Source organism: Amia ocellicauda, chromosome 3, assembly GCF_036373705.1.
Source record: "Amia ocellicauda isolate fAmiCal2 chromosome 3, fAmiCal2.hap1, whole genome shotgun sequence".
Taxonomy (NCBI): Eukaryota; Metazoa; Chordata; class Actinopteri; order Amiiformes; family Amiidae; genus Amia; species Amia ocellicauda.
The window spans coordinates 2,446,142-2,459,145 of record NC_089852.1 but is presented as its reverse complement, the minus strand read 5'-3'; the positions used below and the strand labels follow the sequence as shown (position 1 = coordinate 2,459,145).

General features: G+C 51.8%; 2 protein-coding genes across 2 annotated transcripts; one reads left to right on the top strand and one right to left on the bottom strand.

The window, feature by feature from the left end:
* Positions 1–3,573: 3,573 nt before the first annotated feature.
* Positions 3,574–7,130, top strand: LOC136731742 (zinc finger protein 135). Its single transcript, XM_066697707.1, has 2 exons — positions 3,574–4,056; positions 4,560–7,130. Exon 2 carries the CDS (start codon positions 4,627–4,629, stop codon positions 5,875–5,877), a length of 1,251 nt encoding a protein of 416 aa, XP_066553804.1. The 5' UTR covers positions 3,574–4,056; positions 4,560–4,626; the 3' UTR covers positions 5,878–7,130.
* Positions 7,131–7,213: 83 nt separating this feature from the next.
* Positions 7,214–12,941, bottom strand: LOC136746954 (helicase ARIP4-like). Its single transcript, XM_066699863.1, has 3 exons — positions 12,932–12,941; positions 12,758–12,850; positions 7,214–12,550 (listed from the first exon to the last, which is right to left on the bottom strand). The coding sequence occupies exons 1-3, from the start codon at positions 12,939–12,941 to the stop codon at positions 11,559–11,561; spliced, it is 1,095 nt and encodes a 364-aa protein (XP_066555960.1). The 3' UTR covers positions 7,214–11,558.
* Between the last annotated feature and the right edge of the window lie 63 nt (positions 12,942–13,004).

The following is a 13,004-nucleotide window of genomic DNA, read 5'->3' as shown; positions in this document are numbered from 1 at the left end:
ACTATATCAGCCCAGATACCCGTTGTGTACGAGCCGCCTGGGTCACTCAGTACAGCACGTCTGTCCGTCCTGTCCTCTGTGCCGTAGCCTGTGTGTCAGTGCAAGTCTCAATGCTGTGAATCCACCTAGTTTTACTCTCACAGACAGCTCTGACAGAAACGCTGTATTGAATGAGCTGCTGCTCATAAAGAGCAGGTATCTGGTACACAGGCAACATGTATTTAAGTGTCATGATCAATCTGAATAACTGCAAAACCGTTTCTTCTTATGCTTTCTTACTTTAACCCCGTATATGTGGCCACTCTGCACAATTGTGTGATTCATGTTGAAGATATTAATTAACTCAATGTATTAAATATACACGCACATGCATACATGCTTATATGTTTTAATAACCATGTCAAGTGCAGTGTAATAGTGTTACACAGGCTCTAGCCTTCCCTTCTCTCCTCCTTCACAACTAACTCCCTCCATTGCTCTTTCAAGCCGGGAGAAGGATTTTCTGCCACTGCTTGCTCTCCCACTGCGATGGAAAAAGACCTGGAAGGCAAAAAGCACCACATTAGATAGCTAATTACACATCCCACTGCTGAGACCACAGGGCTCTTCCAGTGTTCACAGTTTGGGACAGATCCGCAGACGTGAGCTGCACGTGAGTCCTCACAACTCATCCTTCACAAGAGCTAACCCCCCAAAACTTTTCTAAAAGGAGGAAGCTGTAGATCAAAGACAAGCCCAGTGCTAGAGGGCTTTTATTTTCATACTTTCACTACAGATCTTCAGCAGCACTTATCCAGGACTCTGTAAACCTCATCATAAATCATAAATCTATCGTTGCTGCCAATCAAGGTCTGGGGAAACCAAACCGAGTTGAAAGTCAGTCTCACCTGATCACTTTCCCGAGTCCCATCCTCTCCAAGTTTCGGACATTAGTTCTGGTCCGCTGCAGTCCTGCCAGCCCTCTCGTCCTGCAGGTGAGCAATCAGACACACAATCAGCAACAGTGCACTTCATGTTGGATCGTAGTCAATGCAAAACTTCCCTAGAAGACTGCTAGAGATACCCTAAGGCATGACAGTATTGTGAAGTGTGCCCAGACCTCTCTCACACCTCCTGCACAATCATTCCACTCCCATCCAGCCCATTTGGATGCCAAGCTACCAGGCAGGGATGTGTTGAGGCGTGCTCCTGTTTGAGCTTGCTGTTTTGTATTACCTCTAAATGAAGGCTTTTTAGTTTTGCATGTAAAGTACAGTTGAGTGTTCGGTCTATGCTATCAGCCAGTTGATAACACAAGATATATATATAGTGTCATGTGCATGCAGGGATCTCGGAACAAACGCAGCAGCAGAGAGACAGAGAGCTTTGAGGGTTGACGCAGCTGGACCAGTGAAGAAACAGCGTAGGACATTGTTAGTTAGATCAGGCCGTTTGGATCATATTAACTACTTTGTAATCCAGTCCAGGGCACAGTGCAAAGGGCAGGACTCACCTCACTCAGCCCTCTCGGCAGAGTTTGCATCTTCCGAATCTGATTCCAGCTGGCACACTTTCGGCTCTGCCTTCGACTCAGAAATGAGCGTCTTCACCGGGGAACGCTTCTCTTTTTCTGCATAATTTCCCCAAGAGTACGGTTGATCATTTTCTCCCTGTCAAGGTCTTTAGAGAGCTGCTTGATTACCTCCTGCCTAGAAAGCAAGACGTTGCATCGCACTTGGTCCACAACTCTAGCTTTCTTTAGCTCCTCAGTGACCTTTACAATCTCCTTCTTCTGTGCATCGAGCTGGGCCTGGGCGGGTGGGGAGAAAGGATGCTTGTATAAAAGCTGTCACTTGTTAGGATGTGAGCTTTCACAGAACATCTGCTTTGCCGAGTGGCAGCATCTTCACAATCTTTACATTCAAAAACAGACTACAATGAACGCAAAGTAGACCCAATTCTATACACTAAAGTGTGACATCACAGTTATCTTCAGTGCGTCAACATTACACTCTGTGGGTAAGTGTGCTCCTTTTCATTTAGTTTAACAGTACATATCACTGTGAAAGTGCTGAGAAGCCCAGAGTCAAGGCTACAGCCTCTTCCTACATCAGCCCCCTAATCCCGGTGTGCTCCCCGAGGCACGAACTGCCTGGATACCTCGAATTCCTGCTGGTTCGCTTCCAGCCTCTCAGTCAGAGCTTTTTCTTCCTGTTTCAGAGCATCCCTGTCTTTCTTCACTTCCTCCAGCTCTGCCCTGGCTTCAGCCAGCAACTGACCTTGATGTCTGTGTGAGACAGTTTTGCAGTCAATCTCATTTTCTCTACATCCACCACAAATCACTTTTATTCTTGGAGAATGTAGCCTTAATAAACACTGGCATCAGGCCAGTGAGGTTGTGCAGAGAACACTGTGGAGTCATTGGTTACAACTGGCCAATACTTTCTGAAACCTGTGGCTGATGCTTGTTGAGACAAACACTTGCAAAGCTAATGATGGCCTACACCCCCCCACCAAACACAGTGCAACAGTATTATTAAACATGATTTTCACCCCTGACCGGAATTGATTCAGTTCCTCAATGGAGACCAACGTATGGGTTGATGGTCCATTCCCCTGGGTCTCATTGTTGCTGTTGCAACCCCACAGAAGTTCTTGCTAAAAAAAAGCAAAGGCAAAATTAGGAAAAATACTTCTAGGCATTTAAGTGTGCCTCTAGACATTAAAACAATCATCAGTCAGCAGTCCACTTCTCTAAAGTGTGGGGTCTTGGTGTGAGAAGGAGAAAGACTGGATTAGCTCCACAAGAGAACAGTATTTATCACATCTTATTGCAATACAAACTGAGTATTTATTTATTGACTCACGTAAAGCATCTCAGTAAAACTCAGTCCCGAATCAATCCATGTCAATACGTGTGCCAGCCAGTTTGGATTCTCTGGGTCTGTGCTCCCAGTGGCGTTCCCTTGACCAGCTCTGGAGTCGCCAGGCTGGACAATCAACTCTCCACGTCTGGCATGCTTTTCTAAATTGAAAAAAAAAAAAAAAAAAAAATCAACATATAAATATTGTCACATATAATAAAATATATCAGTCGCATGAACATTATTCCCAATAGTATTTGCAGACCTATTAGTGCATGTTGTTAGGTTTTTATCTACTTTTGTGATATAATGTTTTAATTTAGATACACTGAATAAATAATACAGCGGTTCTCAATCCTCGTCCTGGAGGAGCCCCTATCCTGCTGGTTCTTGTTCCAACTGAGCTCTCAATTACTTAATTAGTTCAATTAAGGGTTCAATTAAGTAACTGAGAGCTCGGTTGGAACAAAAAACAACAGGGTTGTTGTTGAGCACCACTGAAATAACACATTGAAACCCATAGGCTATATTTACAGGAGAATAAAAGGCCATACCGTCTTCTTCTTCTTTTTCCAGATCAGAAGTGACAATGAGCTTTAATGACCGGAAATCTAACTAGTGTCCGATTGTGACATCATCACTTAGTCATGGTAGCCAGGGCAACGTTGACGCTGCGCAGACTTGTGTCATTCTGCACCGAGTCTGCGCACAATATGACCCATGTGTGCCCCCGTTTCCTCAGGATTTGAATGCACCGCATCTGTATACTATACCGTTTCAGTGTTGGTTAAAAAGTAGTTGTAACAAGTCCATAACAATAAACAATTGTTATACAAAATACGCCATATTGTCCGAGGAAGCTGATTGGGTAGCGCGGCCGCGGAGGACTGTGATTGGTCATTCTCTATGTTCGTGTAGCGCAGATTTCGGCAGTTCTGCGCGGTTCCACCAATAGGATCGGTGGAATTCAGCAGATCTGCGCCACCATTGGCCCCCTGCGTCTGGAAGCGGTGGGGTGAGCAGCAGACGGGTTCAGTGCCGGTGTTGAGTAAAGAAAGCGCATGCGTGCTTCATCTGCGGCGAAGGGCTGTATTTGAGCGACAGCTGCCACCGTAGCGTGTGTGTCCGTGTGCAGCTGTGCAGATACAAAGTGTTCAGACACAAAGCGAGAGCCCCGGCGCAGCTGAGCACACTAACTGCAGACGCCGCGGAGGTAAGGGCTTTGTAAAGAGAGGTCATGCATCTTCTCGCCGCCTTCCACTGTCCTGTCGTGGGAGGGATGCTCCCGGGGGGGGTCGGGCTTACACAACAGCGACTGGATCCGGAGGGGCTTAATTGGCAACAGACGACTTGGTCACAGTGCTCGGTGCTGCAGCGAGGGGACCGAGGTGTCCGTGTCTGTGTCTGATTGACGTGCATACAGTGAGACAAGACAAGCGAGGCCAGTTCCGCGTTTGGAGCCGTGGACGCCACTGCGTGAGGTCATGTGCTCCTCAGCCACGTCTATGGGCAGCAGAAGTCTGCATTTCACTCACACTCACACTCACACCAGAAGCACACCGGGCAGATCTGACCCACTCCATTTCATTATTATTAAGTTATAATTTCACAGTATAATCAGAATAACTGTCTCCATCGTGTCCATTTAGCAGACTGTGACTCCGGGGCAGGCTGCACTGGGTGTAATGGATTCTCTCCCCTCTCTGCTTTGTGTAGCGGACACGAATCACAAGCGTCTCGCTGCCCTGCCTGCTTTGTCTTGGCACCAGAAGACAAAGACCGCATGAAGGAGCCGCACCAGGAGGGTCCCGCCGGGGCCCCGGGGGCGGGAGGGGAGAGTGCGGGGCGCCCGGGGGGAGCCGCGGGGCCGAGGGTGTGGCGGTGTGACCAGTGTGGGAAGGGTTTCACGACGGCACGGACGCTGAAGAGACATGCGCAGACACACGGTGGGGGGGATGCCTACCGCTGCTCTGAGTGCGGGCGGGGCTTCAACCGCCTGGACCACCTGAAGAGGCACCAGCACATGCACACCGGAGAGCCCACCCTGCCCTGCGGCGAGTGCGGGAAGCTCTTCAGGGACAGGGAGCGGCTGAGGAGGCACCAGCTGGGCCACCCGGGTCTGACCTCCTACGCCTGTGGCAAGTGCCAGCGCAGCTTCAGGAGGGCGGCAGAGCTGAGGGAGCACCTGAAGGAGCACCTGGCCACCCAGTGGACGGGGGACGGGCTGCATCGGTGTGACTGGTGCGCCAAGAACTTCAGCGGCGCTGATGCCCTGAGGAGGCACGAGAAGATCCACACGGAGGGGGTGTCCTGCCTGTGCGCCCAGTGCGGGAGAGGCTTCGGGCGCATGGAGCACCTGCGGCGGCACGAGCGCGTCCACACTGGTGAGGCCCCCTACGCCTGCGCACAGTGTGGCCGCCGGTTCCGCAACGCCGGGGGCCTGAAGCGCCACAGAAGCGTCCACACCCGGGAGACGCCCCACCAGTGCCCGCAGTGCGGTAAGCGCTTCAAGGAGCGGGAGAACTGCAAGAAGCACCAGCGCATCCACACGGGGGCCACGCCCTACGCCTGCAAGATCTGCGGGAAGGGCTTCCACCGGCAGGAGCGGCTCAAACGGCACCAGCTGATCCACGCCGGGGTCACGCCCTACGAGTGCCACGCCTGCGGCAGGAGCTTCAAGCTGCCGGAGCAGCTGCAGAGGCACCGGAAGAACCACGAGGGGGGGAGGACGTATGAGTGCGCCACCTGCGGCAAGAGCTTCTACGGGGCAGAGAACCTGAGGAAGCACCAGCGCATCCACCGCCAGGAGAGCCACAGCTGCAGCGACTGCGGTAAGGTCTTCAGACAGCCGGGCAGCCTCCGGGCTCACCGCAGGAGGGAGCATGAGCAGCCGCAGCCCGTGCCACACTCCTGCAGCGCCCGTCCGCAGAGCTTCCCTGACACCGGAGAACTGGAGAAACATCGGCATCTGCATTCACATTCACAGAACTCACCCCCAACGACAAACATGGCCATTCCGTCTGCACTGGATTAAAATGCCAGTAAATGATCTGCATTTATAGATTTCATTATCAGTTCTAAGAATGTGGGCATTGTCCTAAAGTCATTGTCATTATAAGAAAATACACACACACTCACACAATAACAAACCTGCTGCTGTGGATTGGCTTAACAGTGGTTTTCAAACCGGTCCTGGAGTACCCCCGGCCCCGCTGGTTTTTGTTCCAACTGAGGTCTAAATTGCTTAATTGAATCCTTAATTTCCCTAACAAAGCAATTTACCATTCAGTTAATTAATTAAGGTTAGGTTGGAACACAAACGAGCAGGGCAGGGGGTACTCCAGGACCGGTTTGAAAACCCCTGCCTTAACACGTTCAAAGTTCTCTGCTGACTCGTGTAAGAGGATGTTTTCTAAGGTTGGTTTCCAGCCAATCTGCACAAATCGAACTGGAACTCATAGGGCAATTATTATTACTACCTCAATTAGATTCTCTTCAGAGGGAAGACATGGGCAAGTCACAGGTGTGCAGTAATCTCTAAAAAATAATATAATTTGAAAATTATCTTATTAAAGCAAGTGATATTAAGCTGCTGTTGAGTTACAGAAAAGCAGGGACCCTCCTCTCCTCCTCCCACAGCGCACAGCGCTCAGTCTGGTCAGCGGCCGGCAGCTGGGTGTGTCTCCTCCTGTATTCAGTTGGCAAGGTTATAGTGCTCGTCTCAACCGATCATATTGACAAACCTCTATACCATGAGCTTAGACACGTGAGGAGAGCATGCTGTCCCACGCCTCCTCTGCCCAGGACCACGGTCATGAGGTCAACACGGTGTCCTGGACCTGCTGTGTGGATGTGGACGTTTAACCGGCAGGCTCTCGTGGAGAAATGCCAGCCTTGTAGAGAAAGATGCTGAACCTCAGAATATCCTACACTCAACATCATGCGAGGCTCCCACATGTGAATGAAATGTCCTTTTGATTTAGGTTTATTCATTTTCAGGAGTGTTGATTTGTGTATGATGCAAAATAGTGCCTTACAGAAATCCCAAATTCATTTTGTATATTTTAAATGATCTTAAATGCTCTGAATATTGTGCTTTTCAAACAAATATGCACAGCTTACATTTAGAACCTTGTTTCTGTAAATTTGATCAATCTGCAAGATTTTTCTGTTTCTTATTTCATCCATGTCCCAAATGCTTTATAGATAAAGTGTGTGAAGAATTATTCTTTTGTCGAGTGTTTTTGTGGTCATATTTGTTTTATAAAATTAACATTAAACCACTCCTCCACGGAGACCCAAAAGCAGGCCGAGATTCTCCTCCTCTCTCGCCCGAGGGGGAGAACCACCGCAATGAAGTCAAATAAACACACGTTAGAGTTATTTTTAATGTAAAAAAAATGCTTTTCAACAGCAGTGCTACAACATTTAACAAAAAAGATCAAAAGAAATGTAAATGACATTTAGTTTCTCTTTTCCCCCCTAAACAAAACCACGAAGCCCACTGAAGGAGCACACCCACGCTAAAGTGGACCACCGGGAAGACCGGCACTGTAAACGGGTCATAGCCCCAGCGCCGGTTGTGCCAGCGCCTCCCGCCGGGTCCGGTCTGGACACACGCACCGCAGTGGACTCGCCCTCGAGTTACTTACCTACTGCACACGGAGATGAACACAGGACAGACATAGGCAGCTCTGGGACTCGGGGGAGCTGTGCCGGGAGCAGCTGTGCTTTTAAAGTCAATCGAACGCACACTGGACATGTCGCTCATTGGGAAGACTGGTTTATTCTAATGGTGGGGGTCATGTGTGTATGTGTGCGTGTGTAGACAGATAATCAGTTATTACGATCCAATTGGAACAAGAAGAGGAATCTGGGTGGAAGGGCCGGGTGCTCCCTTTGCACTGGCACGCACTGCAGCCCCAGTGGGGAGCGGGGTCCTGGGCCGGGGTCAGGAGTAGTGTAAGGCGACTATAGAGGGGAGAGGTCAAAGGTCACGGCATAACCCAGTGTGCGAAAGATGAGACCAAGGCCCCCAACCACGACAGTGACGCGTGGGGAGCCACAGTTGGACACGAGGGACCTTCGCTTCCCCCCCACTCGACCGCATCTCACCCAGGACGCTTCAGGCACCCCCCGGTGTTCTCCACTCCCTGCACATCTCCCCCCGAAGCCCCCGCTTCACGACACACACCACACAGCAGCGCACGTCAACACAGACCAGAACCGAAAGAGCGTCGGCGCCGCCCCTCCGTGGTCTTTGGAGAAGCTACGCATCATGGGCGAACAGACAGCGGCCGATCTCTGGTCCAGACAGACGCGGAGTCCACTCTCACGTCCTTTTTCTTTTGACGTTGGTTTTCTCATTTGATTATGTCATAGTATGATCAGTTACCAAAAAAAAAAAAAGCACTTTTTCTTTTCATCTCCTTGAAAAATAACTGAACGGAACTCTTGCATAGCTAATGATAATCTAAGGCTTCTAGAAGTAATAATTATCCGATAGATGATGTGGTAGAAAACTTAAAAAAACCAAAACATTGTCTTTTACAGAGTCAGCCAACAGTAGCGAAAGGAAAACAAAATCTGAACAGGATCTAATACTTACACCTTCCTTCCCTTCAAATGAATGAGTGCTGTCTGCCACTGCAATTCATTAACACCAAGTTTCTCTCTGGACAGTTCTAGTTTCCTCGTTTTGTTTTGTTTCTGGTTTAGTAACACATCACGTCAGCAATGAAGATAGTTATTCTCCTCATGAAATACACCACCGAACGGAGGCTGCAGCTTGATCGTCATATAGACAGAAATCAACGTATTCAACACAGAAGTTCAAAGGTCAAAGGACAGTCTCCACTTCAGACACGGACGCCCACTTAGTTTCTTCACTGTGGTTACAGGACAGACGGACGGGGGTCAAGGCAGGGACGCGGTAACTCGAGGTCACGCTCCTGAAGGGAATTGAATATCATTTCAAAACAATAAATAAAAGCCAGTTCCCCACGGGACACATGCGATACCTCCGCTGAAGAGCTTCGTTCTCAGTGCAAATAATTGTGATCTTTAGAAATGATATCGTCGTCATTAGGAAGCCCGTATTATTATTTCGACAAAACAACCGTCGGATAAAGACGTTAATTTTAGGGTCTGATAAAAACAAAAAACGCACAACAGAAAGCACAACCAAAGAAAGGATGACTACACTCGACACAGGAGCGATCGATGAGATTTTTGCGTTTTTTAACGCGGATTGAGAACAGACCCGAATCACAATTCATCAACACCGGTCAACAGATACAGACGAGAGAATAAAACCAGTCCTGAACTGAAGGGGAACTGACCGATGGATCACTGACACTCGGATGAATCTCAGCGTCACTGATGCCCGACCTCCCGGTGCCGAGTGTGGTTTTAACCAACCCCAATGACTGCGTGTATATTTGTTTTCACACGATCCACAGTACTGCCCGGGGCCTGCTGCCAATCGGACGTCACTGCGCGAGAGAGAGCGCCAGTTCTCTAGCTGCGTTTGGATGCTCTTCCCCAGCACCACAGGAAGTTTCTGCCAAACCATTCCACTGCTGTCCTGATCTACGGTCACGCATCTCGAGTTTGCTAAAATTATACCATTGGCAGACATGGGACACACACAGTTCAACCCAAACGTAAAGCACCTCTCCATAGCTGATGCCCAACTTTGGCAGCTTTAGTTTGTTGGCTGGTTGGTTGGTTTTTTAAAACCCGGGTGACACTTGACGATCACAGCTAATGTTCTGAAGGGCGGGTGAGCTTCAAACGCCAGTCTATCACTTCAGACATTATTAAAACACAGACTTCTCTGCTGGGCAAGTGCACAGAGCGGCCCTCTCCCACAATGCAGTGTGGACCCAGGGGGCCCAAGACCTTAGTGACAGACCACTCTGGGAGTCTGTCCAGACCAGTTTATGGCAGTGACGCGTCCTAGTTCAGAGATACTCTGTACGAGCACAAAAAGTAATTTTTAAAAGGAGTGTGAAATAAATAAAACGGCATCGGAAGCCACTCTTTAAAAGGGTAAGCGAGTCGAGCGCTCTCTCTCTCGCCGAGCTCGGACATTGGTCCTGATTTTCCGCATTTACACTTTGGTCAGATACTGCTCCCTCACACGGACTGCTACGGCCAACACTGAAACCTAATCAACATTAAAAAATGATATTAAAAAAAGAATAAATATCCACCATCATAAATACATTAATGTGGAAAATCCGTACATCGTAACAAGTAAACCGACATCCTGGTATAAAGGGGGGGACGAACATCAATACATTTTTACTGCCTACACAGAACACCTGTATTCTCGGCACTGGGTATATAAAGGGAATTACTGCACATATGGAACATCTGGAAGGGAACAGTAGGCAGGGAAGGGAGCGAGTCTGCTTTGTACGGTTTGTAAATTTGTGATAATCGAGACACGCAATGAAACCGTGTTATGGAGCGATGCGGTCTGTGGTGGCAGCTGATCGGTTCACGACCCGTGACCTTCGGGCGAGACGTTTTGGAAGCACAGATATCGTCTGGGTCTCTGGATACACACAATTTCATTACATTTAAATTAAATCCCTTTGTTTTTTCCCCCCTAACCAATGAATAAAGTTAAAAAGAACTCCGATTTCATGTGGGAACCGTTCATGTGGGACATCTGTTCACCTCTGACCTGCACCGGTCGGGCTGCTAACCAGACTGGCGTGTGATCCGCGGAGAGTTTGGCACAGGATCCGCGAAATACCGGGAATTCGACCCACTCTCTCTCCGGCCCCAAGGGGATGAACTGGGGAACGGAGACTCTGAACGTGCGGCGGACAGAACGCGACAGACACTGAACACAGACCCTAAAGCCGGGGAGGAATCACAAGGGACACTTCGTTGTGTGTGGACCGCTTCCCCGCGCGTGGAAAGTCCGTCTTTTTTTTTTTTTTTCTAGTTTGTTTGTAAGACAATGGGCGTAATGCTGTGAGCTGTGGAGCCTCTCTCCAGAGTCCGTCTCATGCCTGGCTGTCGCTGCCGAAGCTCCTCCTCACGGGACACATTCGGTGAGACGGAACAAGGCAACTGATGTGCGAAGTCTCTGTCAGACCTCCCGCCCCCCCGATTTTATTAAACGATAAAAATAAGATGACCCTTCCCATAATAATACCGGCAGCTCAGCCCCAAGTTCATCAGTAAAGGCTGACAAGAAAAATACATTCGTTGAGTTTAGTTTTTTTGTGGTTTGTTTTTGTTCAGTTTCTTTTCCCTCCCGAAATAACCAGGAGCACAGCAGGTGCTGCTACAGTCTACACACTAACTACCCAACTGCCCCCGATCTCGGCCGCCTGCTGGGGAGACGCAAACGGTTCACAAAGTAAGACGCCCGCAGGTGACCCGTCGGCCTCTTCCTCGCAGACAGGCCCCCGGGGGAAGGGAGGGTCTCTGCAGGTCCAAGCCTGACCGGGGCTTCGTCAGTAGGGGGGCGGCACAAGAAGCCCCTGGCCGTTTCCACACGGCTGCCATTTAAGGATCCCCTCTCCTGCTCCCTCCCTCTCTTTCTTAAATAAGATATTCAGCATTAGGATTTGTTTCGTTGTCCAGGAGTGCCGGGGAGGCGGGGGAGGCACTCGTCTCCCACGACGAATCAGTGAAGGCCTCGTCTCCGTGGAGTTCCAGCTCCCCTGCCCCCCCGTCTCCCGCAGCCCCTCACTGTCCCGTCACCTCGATCACGTCATCGTCCGAGCTGCTGCCCCCGCTCTCCGAGACCACCTGCGAGTCGGGCTGCTGTAGCGTGGCCCCCAGGAGCCCCGCCGAGGAGAAGTGGGGCAGGAAGCTGGAGCCGGCGGGGCCCGGCGTGGCGGGGAGGCCTCCGGGGAGCAGCGGGGCGGAGTACATCCGGGGCTCGGGCAGCAGGGGCTGGCCGTAGGGCAGGGAGAAGCCAGGGAGCATGCCGGCCATGCCGGGGCCGAGCATGAAGGGAGGCAGGGAGGCCGAGGCGGTGGCTGCGGAGGATGAGGTGGAGGTGGTGGAGGAAGAGGAGGCGGAGGAGGAAGAGCTGGGCAGGCCGCCCGCCAGGCCGAATGGGTCGCTCACCGGGAACATGAGCCGGGGGTCCCCCAGCTGGCCGGTCTGGAAGTACGGGGACCCTCCGCCCATGAACATGGGGTGGGCCATGGAGCCCAGGAGGGCAGGGTTGAGGCCCATGGGCGGCAGGCTGTAGGCGCCGGTGAGGGAGTAGCCGTGCAGAGGGAGGGGCACCGAGGTCCGTTTGCCGGCGGGCTGTTTGTGGGGGCGCTCCTCCGCAGAGGGCGTGGACGACTTGCGCTTGGTCCCCCGCAGGTCCAGCGCCGTGGCCCCCGAGCCCCCCGGACCCCCGTCGCCCGGGGCCTGGCCGCCCAAGCTGGGCCCCGGGTTCAGGCCATGCAGGTCCAGCAGCTGCTTGGTGGACAGGCCCTGTGCCTGCGGGCCGCCGCCCTGCACGTCCCCCCGCCCTTCCTCCGCCGGCTCCAGCTTCCCCCCTGCTGTCTCCCTGGCGGCCGCGGCCGCGGCGTACTGCTGCAGCTCGCTGAGGATCTCGGGGCTGTCCGGGGAGAGCGGCCGCGCCAGACCGTCCGGCGTCAGCTGCTTCCGCGCCGCGTCCGGGGACTCGCAGCCGTCCCCGCCGTCAGTGGGGGACCCCGGGGAGGGTCTCTGCAGCTCTGGGGGAACAGAAACGGGCAGTGTCACCACGGGAGACCGCGGAGCCGGTGAGGTCACCGCACAGACAGGAAGAACATTCATTCGTGAGTCGTTGGACTGCAAGATCTTAAAAACAAGGTGCAAAACCAGAAACAGATAACGAGCTGGGCGTCGACGTGCTGGGCTGTTTGCCGTGGTTGTGAACAGCAGGCGGTGTCGTCTCTCACCTGCAGAGGCGCTGCTGCTCTCCTCTCCCTGCCGGGCCTTCCCCGCCGCTCGGATCGCGAAGATCCTGCCGTCGCTGGTTCTGATGTAAGTCCCTGTGTGGGGGAGAGCAGACAGAGAGGCCTGTGAGAGTCGCACCCCTCACACCCGGTACCCCCGTCTCCAAAACCCCCAACCCACTGGCATATCCGACCCGGGTCGGAACTAGGCTGGCGCAGACGGGTTCAGTGCCGGTGTTGAGTAAAGAAA